At 51.6% G+C, this 24,036-nt stretch overlaps 1 protein-coding gene across 2 annotated transcripts in view; it reads left to right on the top strand.

Moving 5' to 3' along the window:
• The window catches only part of LIN52 (lin-52 DREAM MuvB core complex component), a 67,966-nt gene that overhangs the window by 23,207 nt on the left and 20,723 nt on the right, over positions 1–24,036 (top strand). For both annotated transcript variants that reach the window (XM_044271669.1, XM_044271670.1), the window contains exons 2-3: positions 17,913–17,987; positions 18,088–18,125. In XM_044271669.1, coding sequence (XP_044127604.1) covers positions 17,913–17,987; positions 18,088–18,125 — 113 coding nt within the window. The remainder of the gene's footprint in view (positions 1–17,912; positions 17,988–18,087; positions 18,126–24,036) is intronic.

The raw sequence follows: 24,036 nt of genomic DNA, 5'->3' as shown, positions 1-24,036 counted from the left end.
CAGAAGCAGCTTCCACTCTAGGATCAGATTACACTGCTCCCAGCCCCTCCCTGCTGCTAGTGCTTGCCTTGCCTCCGCTCTGATTGGTTGGTGGGCGGGGAGGGTGGGGCTGGCAGAAGCAGCTTCCACTCTAGGATCAGATTACACTCCTCCCGAGCCCCTCCCCTCCCTGCTGCCAGCGGCTCTGCTATTGTGTGCTGGGACTCACTGACTCAGAGCTGCTAGTGCTTGCCTTGCCTCCGCTCTGATTGGTTGGTGGGTGGGGAGGGTGGGGCTGGCAGAAGCAGCTTCCACTCTAGGATCAGATTACACTCCTCCCGAGCCCCTCCCCTCCCTGCTGCCAGCGTCTCTGCTATTGTGTGCTGGGACTCACTGACTCAGAGCTGCTAGTGCTCGCCTTGCCTCCGCTCTGATTGGTTGGTGGGCGGGGAGGGGATGGGCTGGCAGAAGCAGCTTCCACTCTAGGATCAGATTACACCCCTCCCCTCCCTGCTGCCAGCATCTCCGCTGTTGTGTGCTATGACTCAGACTGAGGAGCTGTTTCAAACGGTGCTGCCTCCGGACAGAACGGCAGCTCCGCACCCATCGCCCGGGCACCTTTGAAAACGGGCTGACAAATACCCAAGCGCCAGGACTAAATTCCTGGTCGCCATGGCAACCTGGCGCCTGGGATTTGTCGAGCCCTGGCATAGAGTACGCCGCTCCAAGTTCCCTTAGTCGCCGCTTTACTTCCAGGAATTTAGCTAGCTTCTTCTGGACCTCCATGGAGTAATCGGGGAAAAAGGATATCCTATGTCCATCAATAGCAATATCCGGCAGATCCCTTGCTTTGCGCAGAATGATATCTCAATCCCTGTAATGAAGTACCTTCATGAGTACCGGCCTCTGCAGCGCTGCTGGTGGCAAAGGCCTAGTAGGGATCCTATGCGTTCGTTCAATGGCGAATAGAGGAGTCAGGGTGCCCTCTCCAAACTGATCTCTGATCCAGTTTTCAAAATACTCAGTCGGATTATAGCACTCCACCTTCTCAGGCACTCCAACTAGTCTCACATTATTTCTTCTCAATCGATTCTCAAGATCGTCCTGTTTGGGAGAAATTGCGTCGAGCCTGTGTGAGTGATCTGTAGAGTCTCTCTTGAGAGGATGCACTGCGTCTTCTATGTCTCCCACACGATTCTCTAGAGAGGTAGTACGGTCAGCAAGCTTCCTTAAATCATGCCTGACAATAAAAAAATGTCCTCTTTAATTGTTCCCACCTCCATCGTCAGGATATTTATTGTCTTGCCCCACTTTGAGATAGCCTGAAGAACATCTTTAGTAGTCGGCTCCTCAGAGTCAGAATCTGGGGCTTCCGGGTCTCTAACCCCTTTTTGCTCCTGAATGGCGGCAAATCTATTAGGGTGCCTCTTCAGGCCCATTACCTCCCCAGGTCCTTCCCCATCTGAGTCCCTTCCCTCACCAGCCAGGGATGACTCACTGTTATCGGAGGTTGCGCCGTGCTCTGGGGAGTTCTGAATCTCGAGCAAACCGACTCAGCCGAGCGGCTGCCCCCTGCTGCAGCTCATTTTCGCGGTCCTGGCGCTGTGGTGTTGATGCCCCGGCGCCATCTTGGGCGGTCTTGCCGACTCCTCTGCCATCTCTCTTTTTAGACATGACGGCGGGTCACTTGTGTTCGCAGCCGTAGGAGAGATCCCCTGACCTTCCAGTACTGCTCAGGTCTCTTTTAAAGTATGTCCGGGCTGTATTTGTCGGATAATATTCCGAGGCAGCGCAGGAGCTCGCGACGAACGCGTCCGCTTACATGCCTCACAAACCACGCTCCCCTAGACCGTCCCCTTAACTGTGACCTTCAAAGCAGCCTGCCCCTTTAAAGTTGACCTACTGCAGTGAAGAAAAATGGCTGGGTTGTTATGGAAACCTGGTGTAAAACTGTGTGTATGTGGAGACTAAGGACCTGCAAGCTTTTAGTGGCTGATACGGGTCATGTGACCGTTTGTTTTGGCAGTTGGGATATGAGGAGAAAGACCTGCAGACTTCTATTGGATAATGTAGGTCATGTGATGTCCCATTTTTGCATATTTTAGGAATATCTCAGTAATGGTACGTGCTAGAGAGCTGAGACCTGGTCTTAAACCTCCGCGGACACCTGATGTACATGTGTGCAAAATGTTGTGATTATAAATGCGACGGTGCGGATTCCTTTTAGTGAACATAAATACAGCTGAAAACATACACTATATAGAAATACACATGTGCATATCTGACATGAAATCAGAATAAACCTTTCCTGTTTTTGGTCAGTTAGGATTACCAGAATTATTATTATTTGCCAAATGCCAGAGTAATGAGAGAGAGAATGTTTTAAGGCATTTTTATTACTTTCTGCAAATTCAAAAGTTTACATACATTTCATCAATATTTGGTACCATTGCCTTTAAACTGTATCACTTGGGTCAAACGTTTTGGATGTCCTTCCACGAGATTCTCACAGTAGTTGGTCGGAATTTGGGCCGTTCCTCCTGACAAAACTGGTGTAACTGAGCCATGTTTGTTGGGGACATCTGCCTTTTCAGCTTTGCCCATTAGTTTTTAATAGGATTGAGATTAGGGCTTTGTGATGGCTGCTCCAAAACACTGACTTAACCAGTTTGGCACTATGCTTTGGGTCATTGTCCATCTGGAAGACCATTTACACCCAAGCTTTAACATCCTGGCTGACGTCTTGAGATGTTTCTTCAGTATTTCCACATAATCTTCTTTCCTTATGCCATCTATTTGGTGAAGTGCACCAGTCCCTCCTGCAGCAGAACAACCCCACAACATGGTGCTGACGCCCCCGTGTTTCACAGTTGGGATGGTGTTCTTAGGCTTCCAGGCTTCTCCCTTTTTCATCCAAACATAACCATGGTCATTATGGCGAAAAAGTAAAATTTTAGTTTTGTCAGACCAAAGGACATGTCTCCAGAAATGTAGGTATTTGTTCCTGTGTGCATTTGCAGACATTAATCTGGCTTTTTTTGTGTTTCTTTTGGAGTAATGGCTTCTTCCGGGCAGAGGGGCCTTTCAGCCCATGTTGATACAGTCCTTGTTTCACTGTGGCTAGTGACACAATCTTACCAGCTTCCGCCATCCTCTTCACAAGGTCTTTTGCTTTTGTTCTTGGGTTAATCACATGTCGGACCAAAGCACGTTCATCTCTGGGACACAGAACCCGTCTCCTTATTCAGCGGTATGATGACCGGACATTCCCATCTTGTTTGTAGTTGCGGATAATTGTTTGTACAGATGAACGAGGCGCCTTCAGGTATCTTGGAATTGCACCCAATGTTGAGCCAGACTTGTGCAAGTCCACAATTCTCTTACTGATATCTTGGCTGATTTTCTTGAGACTTTCCCATGATGCTACACAAAGAAGCCGTGTGTTTCAGGTGTGCATTTAAATACAGGTGAAACTTGAAAAATTAGACTATCGTGCAAAGTTCATTTATTTCAGTAATGCAACTTAAAAGGTGAAACTAACACATGAGACTCATTACAGGCAAAGTGAGATATTTCAGGCCTTTACTTGTTTGTTATGAAAACCCCCAAGTCACAATCTCAGGTCCCCTTTGCTCAGGGGGTATGGATTAATTAGCTGACTAGAGGGTGACCCTTTGAGCCGAGAATATTGAACCTTTTTCACAATATTCTAATTTTAAGTTGCATTACTGAAATAAATGAACTTTTGCATGATATTCTAAATTTTCGAGTTTCGCCTGTACATCCTTAGGTGTGTCTCTAATCACCAACCTAACAGAAGCTTCCAAACACATGACATCATCATATGGACAGTCCAGAATTGTTTAAAAGGCATAGTAATCGTAGTGTATGGAAACTTTTGACTTTGCAGAAAGTAATAAAAATGCCTTAAAACATTCTCTCTCTCTCTCTCTCTCTCTCTCTCTCTCTCTCTCTCTCTCTCTCTCCACACACACCCATAAACTTGTCATAAAAGGATATCTACAGTACCCGCCCCTTTAACATTAACCGCATCTTTAACAGAGACCTCCACAGTGCCCACCCCTTTAACATTGACTACCCGTTTAACAGTGGCCTTTATAGTGGCCGCCCCTTTAGTTATCTCCACAGTGTTTGCCCCTTTAACAGTGACCTCCACAATGCCCTTCCCTTTAACATTGACCACCCCTTTAACAGTGAGTTCCATAGTGCCCAGCCCTTTAACATTGACTAACCCCTTTAATAGTGGCCGCCCCTTTAACAGTGACCTCTACAATGCCTGCCCCTTTACCAGTGAACTCCACAGCGTCCATCCGTTTAATAGTGGCCCCTGCCCTCCATGCATGTAGCAGTGTAGTTGTGCCATCATACATCATATGACTGGATATTAAAGGACCTGCGATCAGTTGTTATGGACCTGCGAGCTTCTATTGGCTAATAAGGGACATGTGACCATGTAAATGGCAGTTAGGATTTAAGTGAAAGGCTTGCTGGCTTGTATTGGCTAATGCAGGTCATTTTTGGGGAATATCTTAGGAACGGTACGTTTTAGAGAGCTGAGACCTGGTTTAAAACCTTCCTGGACACCTGATGTACCTGTGTGCCAAACGTGGTGGTCCAGCCGTTTGGTCGCGCATAAAGAACGTCCAGACAGAAACTAATTTTTATATATACAGTTGCAAGAAAAAGTATGTGAACCCTTTGGAATGATCTGGATTTCTGCACAAATTGGTCATAAAATGTGATCTGATCTTCATCTCAGTCACAACAATAGACAATCACAGTCGGCTTAACCTAATAACACACAAAGAGTTAAATGTTACCATGTTTTTATTGAACACGCCATGTGAAGATCTTGCATAAGGCTACTTTCACACTAGCGTTCGGGCGGATCCGTTCTGAACGGATCCGCCCATAATAATGCAGACGGAGGCTCCGTTCAGAACGGATCCGTCTGCATTATATTAGCAAAAAAAAGCTAAGTGTGAAAATAGCCTCGGACGGATCCGTCCAGACTTTCAATGTAAAGTCAATGGGGGACGGATCCGCTTGAAGATTGAGCCACATTGTGGCATCTTCAAACGGATCCGTCCCCATTGACTTACATTGAAAGTCTGGACGGATCCGCACGGCCAGGCGGACACCCGAACGCTGCAAGCAGCGTTCAGCTGTCCGCCTGTCCGTGCGGAGGCGAGCGGAGCGGAGGCTGAACGCCGCCAGACTGATGCAGTCTGAGCGGATCCGCTCCATTCAGACTGCATCAGGGCTGGACGGCTGCGTTCGGGTCCGCTCGTGAGCCCCTTCAAACGGAGCTCACGAGCGGACACCCGAACGCTAGTGTGAAAGCAGCCTAAAGCTGGAAAGGGTTATAAAAGTCTCTCCTAAAGCCTTGCTCTTCATCAGTCCGCGGTAAGACACATTGTCTATAAATGGAGAAGGTTCAGCACTGCTGCTACTAGGGCTGGAACGATTTACTCAATTAAATCGAGTAATTCGACACAAAAAAATCCTCGATGCAAATTTTTCGCATCGAAGATTCATTTGTTTCATGTGACCATGGAGCGGGAGTTAAGCGCTTGCTATTGCTCCCGCTCCGTGGTCTCCCGCTGCGCTTGGAGTACTCACCTTTCCAGCAGGCGGCCTCCGGACACAACACAGTACGTCCATGGTCCCGCGCTGCTCTGACCTCCTGACATACGCACGCTGTGACCTGACGCACTGTGTGACGTCAGGAGCAGAGTAGCGCAGAACGATGCAGTGTCGGCAGCGCCCCTGCTGGAAAGGTAAGTTGGTGAAACCAAGGGGGTGGGGCGCAACTTGGGCCAGGCGCCTGGAGTGCACAGTGTCATAGAAACCAGTGACGCTGTGCAATCCGGGTGTCAGGAGGAGCATGGCAGCAGAGCTGAAGGCACAATGGGGGCAGAGCTGAAGGCACAATGGGGGCAGAGCTGAAGGCACAATGGGGGCAGAGCTGAAGGCACAATGGGGGCAGAGCTGAAGGCACAATGGGGGCAGAGCTGAAGGCACAATGGGGGCAGAGCTGAAGGCACAATGGGGGCAGAGCTGAAGGCACAATGGGGGCAGAGCTGAAGGCACAATGGGGGCAGAGCTGAAGGCACAATGGGGGCAGAGCTGAAGGCACAATGGGGGCAGAGCTGATGGCACAATGGGGGCAGAGCTGATGGCACAATGGGGGCAGAGCTGAAGGCACAATGGGGGCAGAGCTGAAGGCACAATGGGGGCAGAGCTGAAGGCACAATGGGGGCAGAGCTGAAGGCACAATGGGGGCAGAGCTGATGGCACAATGGGGGCAGAGCTGAAGGCACAATGGGGGCAGAGCTGAAGGCACAATGGGGGCAGAGCTGATGGCACAATGGGGGCAGAGCTGATGGCACAATGGGGGCAGAGCTGAAGGCACAATGGGGGCAGAGCTGAAGGCACAATGGGGGCAGAGCTGAAGGCACAAAGGGGGCAGAGCTGATGGCACTGGCGGATAGTGGAGCTGATGGCACTGGCGGATAGTGGAGCTGATGGCACTGGGAGGAACTGATGCATTGGGCTGATTGCACAGTGGGGAACAAAGGGTGTTGGGGACTGATGGCAGGGGGTCTGATGAGTTTTAAAGGAAAACAGTCTATTATTTTTTTCTTATTAGATTACTTGATTAATCGTAAAAAATAATCGATAGAATACTCGATTACTAAAATAATCGTTTACTGCAGCCCTAGCTGCTACTCTCCCTAGGAGCGGTCGTCCTGTAAAGATGACTGCAAGAGCACAGCGCAGACTGCTCAATGAGGTGAAGAGGAATCCTAGAGTGTCAGCTAAAGACTTACAGAAGTCTCTGGCATATGGTAACATCCCTGTTAGCGACTCTACTATACGTAAAACACTAAACAAGAATGGATTTCATGGGAGGACACCACAGAGGAAGCCACTGCTGTCCAAAAAACCATTGCTGCACGTTTACAGTTTGCACAAGAGCACCGGGATGTTCCACAGCAGCACTGGCAAAATATTCTGTGGACAGTTGAAACCAAAGTGGAGTTGTTTGTAAGAAGCAAACAACACTATGTGGAGAAAGAGGCACAGCACACCAACATCAAAACCTCATCCCAACTGTGAAGTATGGTGGTGGGAGCATCATGGTTTGGGGCTGCTTTGCTGCGTCAGGGCCTGGACGGATTGCCATCATCGAAGGAAAAATGAATTCCCAAGTTTATCAAGACATTTTGCAGGAGAACTTTAGGCCATCTGTCCACCAGCTGAAGCTCAACAGAAGATGGTGCTGCAGCAGGACAACGACCCAAAGCATAGAAGTAAATCAACAACAGGATGGCTTAAACAAGAAAATCTGCCTTCTGGAGCGGCCCAGTAAGAGTCCTGACCTCAACCCGATGGAGATGCTGTGGCAGGACCTCAAGAAAGCGATTCACACCAGACATCCCAAGAATATCGCTGAACTGAAACCGTTCTGTAAAGAGGAATGGTGAAGAATTACTCCTGACCGTTGTGCCCGTCTGATCTGCAACTACAGGGAACGTTTGGTGGAAGTTATTGCTGCCAAAGGAGGTTCAGCCAGTTATTAAATCCAAGTGTTTCTTACAACTGTATGCAAATGAGGCTAGTAAGGAGCCTAAGTAACCCCTGCACTGCCGGTCCATATATACACATGTAGTAACCCCTGCACTGCTGGTGTGTGTGTGTGTATAAATATATATATATATATATATATATATATGTATATACAGTACAGACCAAAAGTTTGGACGCACCTTCCCATTCAAAGAGTTTTCTTTATTTTCATGACTATGACAATTGTAGATTCACACTGAAGGCATCAAAACTATGAATTAACACATGTGGAATTATATACATAACAAAAAAGTAGCCACCTTTTGCTTTGATTACTGCTTTGCACACTCTTGGCATTCTCTTGAGGAGCTCCAAGAGGTAGTCACCTGAAATGGTCTTCACTTCACAGGTGTGCCCTGTCAGGTTTAATAAGTGGGATTTCTTGCCTTATAAATGGGGTTGGGACCATCAGTTGCGTTGTGGAGAAGTCAGGTGGATACACAGCTGATAGTCCTACTGAATAGACTGTTAGAATTTGTATTATGGCAAGAAAAAAGCAGCAAAAAAACTAAAAGAAAAAAGTAAAGAAAAACGAGTGGCCATCATTACTTTAAGAAATTAAGGTCAGTCAGTCCGAAAAATTGGGAAAACTTTGAAAGTGTCCCCAAGTGCAGTCACAAAAACCATCAAGCGCTACAAAGAAAGTGGCTCACATGCGGACCGCCCCAGGAAAGGAAGACCAAGAGTCACCTCTGCTGCGGAGGAGAAGTTCCTCCGAGTCACCAGCCTCAGAAATCGCAGGTTAACAGCAGCTCAGATTAGAGACCAGGTCAATGCCACCCAGAGTTCTAGCAGCAGACACATCTCTAGAACAACTGTTAAGAGGAGCCTGTGTGAATCAGGCCTTCATGGTAGAAGATCTGCTAGGAAACCACTGCTAAGGACAGGAAACAAGCAGAAGAGACTTGTTTGGGCTAAAGAACACAAGGAATGGACATTAGACCAGTGGAAATCTGTGCTTTGGTCTGATGAGCCCAAATTTGAGATCTTTGGTTCCAACCACCGTGTCTTTGTGCGACGCAGAAAAGGTGAACAGATGGACTCTACACGCCTGGTTCTGTCACCACCAGACATCTGAGAAGCTCTGACAGACGTTCTTCAGAACCTCCTCCTTGAGGTTCCTTTTGTTTTGCTTTCCTTTTCTCATCTCGTTAGCCTCTCTCAGCTGTCATGTAGTTGCACTGATTGCATCCCTTTAAATCCCTTCCCATACTGCATCACTTTGCGGTTTATACAACTTCCTGGAGTGTGTGCATGCTGAATGCTATTACTGAGTCTTCTACAGATAAGTTTTGTTCATTCATTTGTGTTTTCCTGTTTGCTGGATCCCAGGTGACCCTGACTCCCTCCGTATCAAGTGTAGGGAGCCGGTGGTCGTGTCCCCTCACTATTATAGGGTGTTCAGGTGTCATACAGTCGAGGAACGAGGATATGCGATCATCTCCCATTGAGATTTTTGCATAGGCTGAGCAGTTTGGGAGAGAGCCAGGTCTGATGCAGGGCTCTCCCTTTGGTTGCTTAGTTTTAGATCCAGTCAGTCGGATCTTCATTTTGTGTCTTCTAGTTTTCTGTACACCTTCCGTGACGGGTTCCCACCGTGAAGCATGGAGGAGGAGGTGCGATGGTGTGGGGGTGCTTTGCTGGTGACACTGTTGGGGATTTATTCAGAATTGAAGGCATACTGAACCAGCATGGCTACCACAGCATCTTGCAGCGGCATGCTATTCCATCCGGTTTGTGTTTAGTTGGACCACCATTTATTTTTCAACAGGACAATGACCCCAAACACACCTCCAGGCGGTGTAAGGGCTATTTGACCATGAAGGAGAGTGATGGGGTGCTGCGCCAGATGACCTGGCCTCCACAGTCACCAGACCTGAACCCAATCGTGATGGTTTGGGGTGAGCTGGACTGCAGAGTGAAGGCAAAAGGGCCAACAAGTGCTAAGTATCTCTGGGAACTCCTTCAAGACTGTTGGAAGACCATTTCAGGTGACTACCTCTTGAAACTCATCAAGAGAATGCCAAGAGTGTGCAAAGCAGTAATCAAAGCAAAAGGTGGCTACTTTGAAGAACCTAAAATATGACACATTTTCAGTTGCTTCACACTTTTTTGTTATGTATATAATTCCACATGTGATAATTCATAGTTTTGAATCTACAATTTTCATAGTCACGAAAATAATGAAAACTCTTTGAATGAGAAGGTGTGTCCAAACTTTTGGTCTGTACTGTATGTATGTATGTGTATATATGTGTGTGTGTGTGTGTGTGTGTGTGTATATATATATATATATATATATATATATATATATTAACCCCTGCACTGCTGGTCTATATTCGTTAATTTCTAACGATAATTTGTTTTCTCTTAGTCCTAACAGCAGCACAGATGGGGTTAACCGTGGACTTGTAGGACTGGCGGAATTATTAATGAGCCCAAGTAAATAAAACAAACAATTAAGTATCCCCTATAAAGGAGGGAATCGCCCCCAGCCCACTGTGTTATAGCAAGAAAACAACTAGCCTTACTAGGGAGGGATATTTGTGTGCTGCTGATAGGACTAAGGGAAAACAAATTATCGTTAGAAATGAACACTTCCCTTACGTCCTAACCAGCAGCACAAGTGGGGAGATAGTAAAAAGAACCCCTAGGGAGGGCCCTCATGCCTGGCAGAACCAAGTATAGTCTGCCCAGTACTCAGCTTATCTGGCCTCCAGTCTATGATGGAAGATGAATGTTGATTAAGAGCTCCAGGAGGCAGACTTTCAGATCATGTCGAGAGGATGAAGACTCCTCTCGACAAAAGAAGTAGCTATGGCCCTGATAGAATGGGCCTTCATGAACCCCGGAGGGTCCAGAGATTGGGAAACAGTGGGCTGGGGGTGATTCCCTCCTCTATAGGGAATACTATTTACTTGGGCTCATTAATAATTCCGCCGGTCCTACCAGTCCACGGTAGGACGTAAGAGAAATATATATATATAAAACCCCTGCACTGCTCGTATGTGTGTGTGTATATATACAGTGTGTGTGTATGTATGTGTGTGTGTATATATATATATATATATTTGTGGTCATGGCTACGGCCAAGAGATATCCGAAGAACCCTAGGGAGAAGACAACGGGAACAACCTAACCCAGCTAGGCGTGTCTTAGCTGACCTGACTAAATGGCTTGTTGTGTGCCCTAAGCCATGATCGTGGGTAGGCCTATAAGTGGGCATACCCTGTGGAAATGAGAAGATGAGGGAGGGTGGGGCACCTGAAAACACACGCCTGTGAGTGAGGGTGTGGCTCGTATATGAAAAGCCTCCGCCCCTCCCACAAATGCAGGTTGACTAATCAGCCTTACCAACTTGTGGTCATGGCTACGGCCAAGAGATATCTGAAGAACCCTAGGGAGAAAACCACGGAAACAACCTAACCCAGCTAGGCGTGTCTTAGCTGACCTGACTAAATGGCTTGTTGTGTGCCCTAAGCCATGATCGTGGGTAGGCCTATAAGTGGGCAAAAACCAAGCCAAGTAGGGTAGAAAAGGAATTTGAATGGCATGTACAAAGTAATCCCCAAGCCAACTGCAAGGCGTCCGGGATCTAGAGCGAAAATTCGGGGTATGTGAGGCAAGACCAGTAGGAAACCTACAACCCATCTTGTGGATGACAAGGCCAGAGACATGATGCGCAATATTGCGGATACAGCCCCAAAGCGAAATGGAGGACCGGGAATACGTTGTGAAATGGATCATAAAAGCCAACTGAAACTTGTAAAGTTTGGTTCTAGTGTGAGTACTGGCAATGCCCTAGTGTCAGGAGATCGTGGGACCGAAACCTAGCTGCCTAGACTATGCAGGAATGAGGGCCAAAAAGAACCATGTAGATAGGAAGAGACAGCTATCCGCGCGTTATTCTACTGTGCGTCCCTGAGAATTGTTTTTACGCTTGAGACGTGAAGACCAACCTACTATCTGAATCTTCTACCTTGAGGAAATGCCGGACCTTGTCCAAAATCTGATTCAACGTGGTTGTAGGGAGTCGGAGGTTAGTGCGGCATAAAGCTATGAAGCCATAATATACAAGATTCTGTCTATGCTCTCCCATGAGTGAGGGAATGCAATGAAGCTACTGGCGAAAATGAATTCCTGGTTGTGGTAAAAAGGCAAATACTTTGCGCGGGGACCTGGTTGACAAGATATGATCGACTACGATCAGAGACTGAAATGCTAGCGGGAATTTCCCTACTTGTTCTTCCTCTGGCAGGACCTGAACGAAAGCATCAACAATTAAAGAAAGACGAAATATCTGCGTAAGACATGACAATGATGCTGTAGGGCGAACCGGACCAGTGTGCGGTCAAAACATAAAGTGAGCGATCGACATGGATTATTAGGGAAGCAGGTATGTATGCACCTGAAAACACACGCCTGTGAGTGAGGGTGTGGCTCGTATATGAAGAGCCTTCGCCCCTTCCACAAATGCAGGCTGACTAATCAGCCTTACCAACTTATACACTTTAGTGGACAAGCAATATCTGATATAGATCTCATATCAATATTACTGAAAATATCCCAATATAGGTGAACTGTGGAATAGAGAGGCTGTAGACCTTGTTGCTAAAATATCCCAACTCAGTCACGTGAGATGCCACCAGGTCACGCGGGACGCCGCGCAACGACCACAAGACCACACGGGACGCTGTAGTAGGTCCGGGTGGTGGAGTAAAACGACAGCTGACATCCACAAGTCTGGTGGTAACGTACTAACTGCACTTTAATACCATCTCATACTGTTTAATACTACTCAACTGAACATATGGAATGTACCAGATGATTATATCAAGTGATAATACATACAGGACTAATTTCTACAGTTTTTTTTTCCTACAGTCCGCTCTTATCCTGCAGTCCGCTCTTATCCTGCAGTCCGCTCTTATCCTGCACTCCGCCCTTATCCTGCAGTCCGCCCTTATCCTGCAGTCCGCCCTTATCCTGCAGTCCGCCCTTATCCTGCAGTCCGCCCTTATCCTGCAGTCCGCCCTTATCCTGCAGTCCGCCCTTATCCTGCAGTCCGCCCTTATCCTGCAGTCCGCCCTTATCCTGCAGTCCGCCCTTATCCTGCAGTCCGCCCTTATCCTGCAGTCCGCCCTTATCCTGCACTCCGCCCTTATCCTGCACTCCGCCCTTATCCTGCACTCCGCCCTTATCCTGCACTCCGCCCTTATCCTGCACTCCGCCCTTATCCTGCACTCCGCTCTTATCCTGCAGTCCGCCCTTATCCTGCAGTCCGCCCTTATCCTGCAGTCCGCCCTTATCCTGCAGTCCGCCCTTATCCTGCAGTCCGCCCTTATCCTGCACTCCGCCCTTATCCTGCACTCCGCCCTTATCCTGCACTCCGCCCTTATCCTGCACTCCGCCCTTATCCTGCACTCCGCCCTTATCCTGCACTCCGCCCTTATCCTGCAGTCCGCTCTTATCCTGCAGTCCGCCCTTATCCTGCAGTCCGCCCTTATCCTGCAGTCCGCCCTTATCCTGCAGTCCGCCCTTATCCTGCACTCCGCCCTTATCCTGCACTCCGCCCTTATCCTGCACTCCGCCCTTATCCTGCACTCCGCCCTTATCCTGCACTCCGCCCTTATCCTGCACTCCGCCCTTATCCTGCACTCCGCCCTTATCCTGCAGTCCGCCCTTATCCTGCAGTCCGCCCTTATCCTGCAGTCCGCCCTTATCCTGCAGTCCGCCCTTATCCTGCAGTCCGCCCTTATCCTGCACTCCGCCCTTATCCTGCACTCCGCCCTTATCCTGCACTCCGCCCTTATCCTGCACTCCGCCCTTATCCTGCAGTCCGCCCTTATCCTGCAGTCCGCCCTTATCCTGCAGTCCGCCCTTATCCTGCAGTCCGCCCTTATCCTGCAGTCCGCCCTTATCCTGCAGTCCGCCCTTATGCTGCAGTCCGCCCTTATCCTGCAGTCCGCCCTTATCCTGCAGTCCGCCCTTATCCTGCAGTCCGCCCTTATCCTGCAGTCCGCCCTTATCCTGCAGTCCGCCCTTATCCTGCAGTCCGCCCTTATCCTGCAGTCCGCCCTTATCCTGCACTCCGCCCTTATCCTGCACTCCGCCCTTATCCTGCAGTCCGCCCTTATCCTGCAGTCCGCCCTTATCCTGCAGTCCGCCCTTATCCTGCAGTCCGCCCTTATCCTGCACTCCGCCCTTATCCTGCACTCCGCCCTTATCCTGCACTCCGCCCTTATCCTGCACTCCGCCCTTATCCTGCACTCCGCCCTTATCCTGCAGTCCGCCCTTATCCTGCAGTCCGCCCTTATCCTGCAGTCCGCCCTTATCCTGCAGTCCGCCCTTATCCTGCAGTCCGCCCTTATCCTGCACTCCGCCCTTATCCTGCACTCCGCCCTTATCCTGCACTCCGCCCTTATCCTGCACTCCGCCCTTATCCTGCACTCCGCCCTTATCCTGCACTCCGCCCTTATCTGCACTCCGCCCTTATCCTGCACTCCGCCCTTATCCTGCACTCCGCCCTTATCCTGCAGTCCGCCCTTATCCTGCAGTCCGCCCTTATCCTGCAGTCCGCCCTTATCCTGCACTCCGCCCTTATCCTGCACTCCGCCCTTATCCTGCACTCCGCCCTTATCCTGCACTCCGCCCTTATCCTGCAGTCCGCCCTTATCCTGCAGTCCGCCCTTATCCTGCAGTCCGCCACTAGATTTATTTACACAATTGGAGTTGGGGGATTCCAGTGGAGTTTCTCTGGTGAGGCGCTATATATATATATATATATATATATATATATATAAATCCAGAAAAAGGACGGCACTCCGCTCTTATCCTGCACTCCGCCCTTATCCTGCAGTCCGCCCTTATCCTGCAGTCCGCCCTTATCCTGCAGTCCGCCCTTATCCTGCAGTCCGCCCTTATCCTGCAGCCCGCCTTATCCTGCAGCCCGCCCTTATCCTGCAGTCCGCCCTTATCCTGCAGTCCGCTCTTATCCTGCAGTCCGCCCTTATCCTGCACTCCGCCCTTATCCTGCACTCCGCCCTTATCCTGCACTCCGCCCTTATCCTGCAGTCCGCCCTTATCCTGCAGCCCGCCCTTATCCTGCACTCCGCCCTTATCCTGCACTCCGCCCTTATCCTGCACTCCGCCCTTATCCTGCAGTCCGCCCTTATCCTGCAGCCCGCCCTTATCCTGCAGTCCGCCCTTATCCTGCAGTCCGCCACTAGATTTATTTACACAATTGGAGTTGGGGGATTCCAGTGGAGTTTCTCTGGTGAGGCGCTATATATATATATATATATATATATATATATATATAAATCCAGAAAAAGGACGGCACTCCGCCCTTATCCTGCACTCCGCTCTTATCCTGCACTCCGCCCTTATCCTGCAGTCCGCCCTTATCCTGCAGTCCGCCCTTATCCTGCAGTCCGCCCTTATCCTGCAGTCCGCCCTTATCCTGCAGTCCGCCCTTATCCTGCAGCCCGCCCTTATCCTGCACTCCGCCCTTATCCTGCAGTCCGCTCTTATCCTGCAGTCCGCCCTTATCCTGCACTCCGCCCTTATCCTGCACTCCGCCCTTATCCTGCACTCCGCCCTTATCCTGCAGTCCGCCCTTATCCTGCAGCCCGCCCTTATCCTGCAGTCCGCTCTTATCCTGCAGTCCGCCCTTATCCTGCACTCCGCCCTTATCCTGCACTCCGCCCTTATCCTGCACTCCGCCCTTATCCTGCACTCCGCCCTTATCCTGCACTCCGCCCTTATCCTGCAGTCCGCCCTTATCCTGCAGTCCGCCCTTATCCTGCAGTCCGCCCTTATCCTGCAGTCCGCCCTTATCCTGCACTCCGCCCTTATCCTGCACTCCGCCCTTATCCTGCAGTCCGCCCTTATCCTGCACTCCGCCCTTATTCTGCAGTCCGCCCTTATCCTGCAGTCCGCCCTTATCCTGTCCTGCAGTCCGCCCTTATCCTGCAGTCCGCCCTTATCCTGCAGTCCGCCCTTATCCTGCAGTCCGCCCTTATCCTGCAGTCCGCCCTTATCCTGCAGTCCGCCCTTATCCTGCACTCCGCCCTTATCCTGCACTCCGCCCTTATCCTGCACTCCGCCCTTATCCTGCAGTCCGCCCTTATCCTGCAGTCCGCCCTTATCCTGCACTCCGCCCTTATCCTGCACTCCGCCCTTATCCTGCACTCCGCCCTTATCCTGCACTCCGCCCTTATCCTGCACTCCGCCCTTATCCTGCAGTCCGCCCTTATCCTGCACTCCGCCCTTATCCTGCACTCCGCCCTTATCCTGCAGTCCGCCACTAGATTTATTTACACAATTGGAGTTGGGGGATTCCAGTGGAGTTTCTCTGGTGAGGCGCTATATATATATATATATATATATATATATATAAATCCAGAAAAAGGACGGCACTCCGGTCTTGAAGAAATAAAAATCAGTCTTTAATCAACCTTGCGGTACAACGTTTCGGCTCCAATACTGAGCCTTTCTCAAGCACTTTCTTTGCTTGAGAAAGGCTCAGTATTGGAGCCGAAACGTTGTACCGCAAGGTTGATTAAAGACTGATTTTTATTTCTTCAAGACCGGAGTGCCGTCCTTTTTCTGGATTCATTGATTGGGGTAAGAGGTCGATTCCCCTGGAACGTGCACCCATTTTTTCTATCTTTGCAGTCAGTGCCGCCATTTTTCGTATATATATATATATATATATGTTAACCCCTGCACTACCGGTCTATATATACACACATATGTAGTAGCCCCTGCACTGCCGGTCTATATATACACACATATGTAGTAACCCCTGCACTGCCGGTCTATATATACACACATATGTAGTAGCCCCTGCACTGCCTGTCTATATATACACACATATGTAGTAACCCCTGCACTGCCGGTCTATATATACACACATATGTAGTAGCCCCTGCACTGCCGGTCTATATACACACATATGTAGTAACCCCTGCACTACCGGTCTATATATACACACATATGTAGTAACCCCTGCACTACCGGTCTATATACACACATATGTAGTAACCCCTGCACTACCGGTCTATATATACACACATATGTAGTAACCCCTGCACTACCGGTCTATATATACACACATATGTAGTAGCCCCTGCACTACCGGTCTATATATACACACATATGTAGTAACCCCTGCACTACCGGTCTATATATACACACATATGTAGTAGCCCCTGCACTGCCTGTCTATATATACACACATATGTAGTAACCCCTGCACTGCCGGTCTATATATACACACATATGTAGTAACCCCTGCACTGCCGGTCTATATATATATATATATATATATGTAGTAACCCCTGCGCTGCTGCTCCATATAGTCTTGGTACTTTTTTAATTAAAGGGGCTGTCCAAGTTCTCAAACAGCCCCCCCATGTACCGGGCCCCTCACAGGTAATATATTTACCCCGGTCCCGCACCGCTGCTACTGTTTCTTCCTGTACACGGATGAAAACATCTGGTGTCGGGGGGAGCAGCCAATGGCAGGTAGGGACGGGGTGCAGGGAGCGGGGTAAGTATATTACCTGTGAGGGGCCCGGCACATTGGGGGGGCTGTTTGAGAACTTTGATAACCCCTTTAAGATTCAAATCAAAACTCGTCCATAGGGTTGAAAAAATCTAGACTTTATTTGTTTTGCAAAATCGCCCAGCCCTCACCACTCACTCAGCCCGTATAGGGCCTGTCGACCAGTTGGGGCCATCATTTGGGACCGGTAGGGGCAGTGGTCGGCAAGGCTAGAGCCGCACCCTCTGCCCACTTTCATTCTGATTATCTTTGTGCCTTTTTGCGTATTTTGTGCCCCTCTTGTCTGCGAACGCTTGCGATATGTTCAGTAGCTCTCCCGACCCCAGAAAATGGCATTAACCCTTCATGTGCTGTTTCACGGACTGAGGGAAAGACTAAACCTTCTCATTAAGTAAATTAGAAGTATTTCACCCCTGTGGGGGCATGCTGAACATGGACTCGCCACCTCAGGATTTGTACCTACCCTTACAGTCAGAGGTAGAGGCGCCTGTCTGTGTGAACATGGCCTTACGATGGGCTGCATTGATCCCTGAGTACCTGCAATGGCTTGTGGGGTGTCGTGTGACGGTCGCCAGCGTTCCAGTGTTGGTTTTATGTAGGGTGACCCTGAGGTTGATGACTGGGCCGCGCTGACCCCTGATACAGAACCCCGCTCCACCCCCTCAGCCGTTGTTGCAGTACTGAGGTCTTTTTTTTTTTTTTTCCTTAGGTGCAGATCTGGAGACGTCCTTATTGAGTTTTGAGAAACTGGATCGTGCGTCCCCTGACCTGTGGCCTGAGCAGCGTGAGTGTGTGGTGGGCCGGGGGTCCCGGGTATGTTCTTGCTGGATGGATTCACCTTGCTCTCATTGTAACTTGCTGATTTATTTCTTTATCTTCTACAGTTCCAGGCGTTGCAGAATTTGCTGCCTCTTTTAAGAGTGTAAGTATGTGCCCCCCATGTCTCATGGCTACAGAATGCTTACAAATGCACAGGTGTCCACAGCATCGCATGCTGAGGGTGGGGCGCTGAGCAAGGAGGTGTGGAGTGCTGTATGGAGGAAGACACTGAGCAAGGAGGTGTGGAGTGCTGTATGGAGGAAGACGCTGAGCAAGGAGCTGTGGAGTGCTGTATGGGGGAAGACGCTGAGCAGGGAGGTGTGGAGTGCTGTATGGAGGAAGACGCTGAGCAAGGAGGTGTGGAGTGCTGTATGGGGGAAGACACTGAGCAAGGAGGTGTGGAGTGCTGTATGGGGGAAGACACTGAGCAAGGAGCTGTGGAGTGCTGTATGGGGAAGACGCTGAGCAAGGAGGTGTGGAGTGCTGTATGGGGGAAGACGCTGAGCAAGGAGGTGTGGAGTGCTGTATGGGGGAAGACGCTGAGCAAGGAGGTGTGGAGTGCTGTATGGGGGAAGACACTGAGCAAGGAGCTGTGGAGTGCTGTATGGAGGAAGACGCTGAGCAAGGAGGTGTGGAGTGCTGTATGGGAGAGACGCTGAGCAGGGAGGTGTGGAGTGCTGTATGGGGAAGCGCTGAGCAAGGAGGTGTGGAGTGCTGTATGGAGGAAGACAGCTGAGCAAGGAGGTGTGGAGTGCTGTAGGGAGGAAGACGCTGAGCAAGGAGGCTGTGGAGTGCTGTATGGAGGAAGACGCTGAGCAAGGAGGTGTGAGTGCTGTATGGAGGAAGACGCTGAGCAAGGAGGTGTGGAGTGCTGTATGGGGAAGACTCTGAGCAAGGAGCTGTGGGAGTGCTGTATGGGGGAAGACAGCTGAGCAAGGAGGTGTGGAGTGCTGTATGGGGGAAGACGCTGAGCAAGGAGGTGTGGAGTGCTGTATGGAGGAAGACGCTGAGCAAGGAGGCTGTGGAGTGCTGTATGGAGGAAGACGCTGAGCAAGGAGGTGTGGAGTGCTGTATGGGAACTGGAAGGGCGTGGAGGCGTATGGAGGAAGACGCTGAGCAAGGAGGTGTGGAGTGCTGTATGGAGGAAGACACTGAGCAAGGACTGTGGAGTGCTGTATGGGGAGAAGACGTGAGCAAGGAGGTGTGGAGTGCTGTATGGGAGTGCTGTATGGGGAAGACGCTGAGCAAGGAGGTGTGGAGTGCTGTATGGGGGAAGACGCTGAGCAAGGAGGTGTGGAGTGCTGTATGGGGAAGACGCTGAGCAAGGAGGTGTGGAGTGCTGTATGGAGGAAGACCTGAGCAAGGAGCTGTGGAGTGCTGTATGGGAGGAAGACGCTGAGCAAGGAGCTGTGGAGTGCTGTAGGGAGGAAGACAGCTGAGCAAGGAGGTGTGGAGTGCTGTATGGGAGGAAGACGCTGAGCAAGGAGGTGTGGAGTGCTGTATGGGGGAAGACGCTGAGCAAGGAGGTGTGGAGTGCTGTATGGAGGAAGACTGCTGAGCAAGGAGGTGTGGAGTGCTGTATGGGGAAGACGCTGAGCAAGGAGGTGTGGCGTGCTGTATGGGGAAGACGCTGAGCAAGGAGGTGTGGAGTGCTGTATGGGGGAAGACGCTGAGCAAGGAGGTGTGGAGTGCTGTATGGGGGAAGACGCTGAGCAAGGAGGTGTGGAGTGCTGTATGGGGGAAGACGCTGAGCAAGGAGGTGTGGAGTGCTGTATGGGGGAAGACGCTGAGCAAGGAGGTGTGGAGTGCTGTATGGGGGAAGACGCTGAGCAAGGAGGCTGTGGAGTGCTGTATGGGGGAAGACGCTGAGCAAGGAGGTGTGGAGTGCTGTATGGGGGAAGACGCTGAGCAAGGAGGTGTGGAGTGCTGTATGGGGGAAGACGCTGAGCAAGGAGGTGTGGAGTGCTGTATGGAGGAAGACGCTGAGCAAGGAGGTGTGGAGTGCTGTATGGGGGAAGACGCTGAGCAAGGAGGTGTGGAGTGCTGTATGGGGGAAGACGCTGAGCAAGGAGGTGTGGAGTGCTGTATGGGGAAGACGCTGAGCAAGGAGCTGTGGAGTGCTGTATGGGGGAAGACGCTGAGCAAGGAGGTGTGGAGTGCTGTATGGAGGAAGACGCTGAGCAAGGAGGTGTGGAGTGCTGTATGGGGGAAGACGCTGAGCAAGGAGGTGTGGAGTGCTGTATGGGGGAAGACGCTGAGCAAGGAGGTGTGGAGTGCTGTATGGGGGAAGACGCTGAGCAAGGAGGTGTGGAGTGCTGTATGGGGGAAGACGCTGAGCAAGGAGGTGTGGAGTGCTGTATGGGGGAAGACGCTGAGCAAGGAGGTGGAGTGCTGTATGGGGGAAGACGCTGAGCAGGAGGTGTGGAGTGCTGTATGGGGAAGACGCTGAGCAAGGAGGTGTGGAGTGCTGTATGGGGGAAGACGCTGAGCAAGGAGTGTGGAGTGCTGTATGGAGGGAAGACGCTGAGCAAGGAGGTGTGGAGTGCTGTATGGGGGAAGACGCTGAGCAAGGAGGTGTGGAGTGCTGTATGGGGGAAGACGCTGAGCAAGGAGGTGTGGAGTGCTGTATGGAGGAAGACGCTGAGCAAGGAGGTGTGGAGTGCTGTATGGGGGAAGACGCTGAGCAAGGAGGTGTGGAGTGCTGTATGGGGAAGACGCTGAGCAAGGAGGTGTGGAGTGCTGTATGGAGGAAGACGCTGAGCAAGGAGGTGTGGAGTGCTGTATGGGGAAGACGCTGAGCAAGGAGGTGGGGAGTGCTGTATGGGGGAAGACGCTGAGCAAGGAGGTGTGGAGTGCTGTATGGAGGAAGACGCTGAGCAAGGAGGTGTGGAGTGCTGTATGGGAGGAAGACTGCTGAGCAAGGAGGTGTGGAGTGCTGTATGGGGAAGACGCTGAGCAAGGAGGTGTGGAGTGCTGTATGGGGGAAGACGCTGAGCAAGGAGGTGTGGAGTGCTGTATGGGGGAAGACGCTGAGCAAGGAGGTGTGGAGTGCTGTATGGGGGAAGACGCTGAGCAAGGAGGTGTGGAGTGCTGTATGGGGGAAGACGCTGAGCAAGGAGGTGTGGAGTGCTGTATGGGGAAGACGCTGAGCAAGGAGGTGTGGAGTGCTGTATGGGGGAAGACGCTGAGCAAGGAGCTGTGGAGTGCTGTATGGGGGAAGACGCTGAGCAAGGAGGTGTGGAGTGCTGTATGGAGGGAAGACGCTGAGCAAGGAGGTGTGGAGTGCTGTATGGGGGAAGACGCTGAGCAAGGAGGTGTGGAGTGCTGTATGGGGGAAGACGCTGAGCAAGGAGGCTGTGGAGTGCTGTATGGGGGAAGACGCTGAGCAAGGAGGTGTGGAGTGCTGTATGGGGGAAGAGCTGAGCAGGAGGTGTGGAGTGCTGTATGGGGGAAGACACTGAGCAAGGAGGTGTGGAGTGCTGTATGGGGGGAAGATGCTGAGCAAGGAGGTGTGGAGTGCTGTATGGGGGAAGACGCTGAGCAAGGAGGTGTGGAGTGCTGTATGGGGGAAGACGCTGAGCAAGGAGGTGTGGAGTGCTGTATGGGGGAAGACGCTGAGCAAGGAGGTGTGGAGTGCTGTATGGAGGAAGACGCTGAGCAAGGAGGTGTGGAGTGCTGTATGGGGAAGACGCTGAGCAAGGAGGTGTGGAGTGCTGTATGGGGGAAGACGCTGAGCAAGGAGGTGTGGAGTGCTGTATGGGGGAAGACGCTGAGCAAGGAGGTGTGGAGTGCTGTATGGGGGAAGACGCTGAGCAAGGAGGTGTGGAGTGCTGTATGGGGAAGACGCTGAGCAAGGAGGTGTGGAGTGCTGTATGGGGAAGACGCTGAGCAAGGAGGTGTGGAGTGCTGTATGGGGGAAGACGATGAGCAAGAGGTGTGGAGTGCTGTATGGGGGAAGACGCTGAGCAAGGAGGTGTGGAGTGCTGTATGGGGGAAGACGCTGAGCAAGGAGGTGTGGAGTGCTGTATGGGGGAAGACGCTGAGCAAGGAGGTGTGGAGTGCTGTATGGGGAAGATCTGAGCAAGGAGGTGTGGAGTGCTGTATGGGGGAAGACGCTGAGCAAGGAGTGTGGAGTGCTGTATGGGGGAAGACTCTGAGCAAGGAGGTGTGGAGTGCTGTATGGGGGAAGACGCTGAGCAAGGAGGTGTGGAGTGCTGTATGGGGGAAGACGCTGAGCAAGGAGGTGTGGAGTGCTGTATGGGGGAAGACGCTGAGCAAGGAGGTGTGGAGTGCTGTATGGGGGAAGACGCTGAGCAAGGAGGTGTGGAGTGCTGTATGGGGGAAGACGCTGAGCAAGGAGGTGTGGAGTGCTGTATGGGGGAAGACGCTGAGCAAGGAGGCTGTGGAGTGCTGTATGGGGGAAGACGCTGAGCAAGGAGGCTGTGGAGTGCTGTATGGGGGAAGACGCTGAGCAAGGAGGTGTGGAGTGCTGTATGGAGGAAGACGCTGAGCAAGGAGGTGTGGAGTGCTGTATGGGGGAAGACGCTGAGCAAGGAGGTGTGGAGTGCTGTATGGGGGAAGACGCTGAGCAAGGAGGTGTGGAGTGCTGTATGGGGGAAGACGCTGAGCAAGGAGGTGTGGAGTGCTGTATGGGGGAAGACGCTGAGCAAGGAGGTGTGGAGTGCTGTATGGGGGAAGACGCTGAGCAAGGAGGTGTGGAGTGCTGTATGGAGGGAAGACGCTGAGCACGGAGGTGTGGATGCTGTCCTGGGGAATACGCGAGCAAAGGAGGTGTGAGTGCTGTTGGGGAAAGACCGCTGCCAAGGAGGGTGGAGTGCTGTTGGGGGAAGACGCTGAGCAAGGAGGTGTGGATGCTGTATGGGGAAAGTACCTGAGCAAGTAGGTGTGGAGTGCTGTATGGGAAGACACTGGCAGGGTGTGGAGTGCTTAATGGGGAAGAATCTGAGAAGTATGTGTGGGAGTGCTGTTGGGGGAAGACGCTGAGCAAGGAGCTGTGATTTCTGGTATGGGGAAGACGCTGAGCAGGGAAGGTGTGGAGTGCTGTATGGGGGAAGACGCTGAGCAAGGAGGTGTGGAGGTGCTGTATGGGGGAAGACGCTGAGCAAGGAGCTGTGGAGTGCTGTATGGGGGAAGACGCTGAGCAAGGAGGTGTGGAGTGCTGTATGGAGGAAGACGCTGAGCAAGGAGCTGTGGAGTGCTGTATGGGGGAAGACGCTGAGCAAGGAGGTGTGGAGTGCTGTACAGGTAGGCTGGGATGTGGTGGACAAGCATTGGCATTGTGTGGGGGATAGTGACGGGTACACAGGGGACGCCGTGTGGGGGATAGTGACGGGTACACAGGGGACGCCTTGTGGGGGATAATGATGGGCACACGGGGGCATTGTGTGAGGGATAGTGACGGGTACACAGGGGACGCTGTGTGAGGGATAGTGACTGGTACACAGGGGACGCCTTGTGGGGGATAGTGACGGGTACACAGGATACGCCTTGTGGGGGATAGTGACGGGTACACGGGGGGCACTGTGTGGGGGATAGTCACGGTCACACGGGGCGTTGTGTGAGGGATAGTGATGGGCACACCGGCGGTGCTGTGTGGGGGATAGTCATGGGCACACAGGGGGTGTTGTGTGGGGGATAGTGATGGGCACACGGTGGCACTGTGTGGGGGAAAGTGTTGGGCACACGGGGCGCTGTGTGGGGGATAGTGATGGGCACACGGGGGGCACTGTGTGGGGGATAGTGACGCGCACACAGGGGGCATTGTGTGAGGGATAGTGATGGTCACACCGGGGGTGCTGTGTGGGGGATAGTCACGGTCACACAGGGGGTGCTGTGTGGGGGATAGTGATGGGCACTGTGTGGGGGATAGTGATGGGCACACGGGGGCACTGTGTGGGGGATAGTCACGGTCACACAGGGGGCGTTGTGTGGGGGATAGTGACGAGTACACAGGGGGTGCTGTGTGGGGGATAGTGATGGGCACACGGGGGCAC

This window comes from Bufo gargarizans, chromosome 11 (assembly GCF_014858855.1).
Source record: "Bufo gargarizans isolate SCDJY-AF-19 chromosome 11, ASM1485885v1, whole genome shotgun sequence".
Taxonomy (NCBI): Eukaryota; Metazoa; Chordata; class Amphibia; order Anura; family Bufonidae; genus Bufo; species Bufo gargarizans.
Note: the sequence above shows the minus strand (reverse complement) of the source record. Positions and strands in the feature narration are given on the sequence as shown.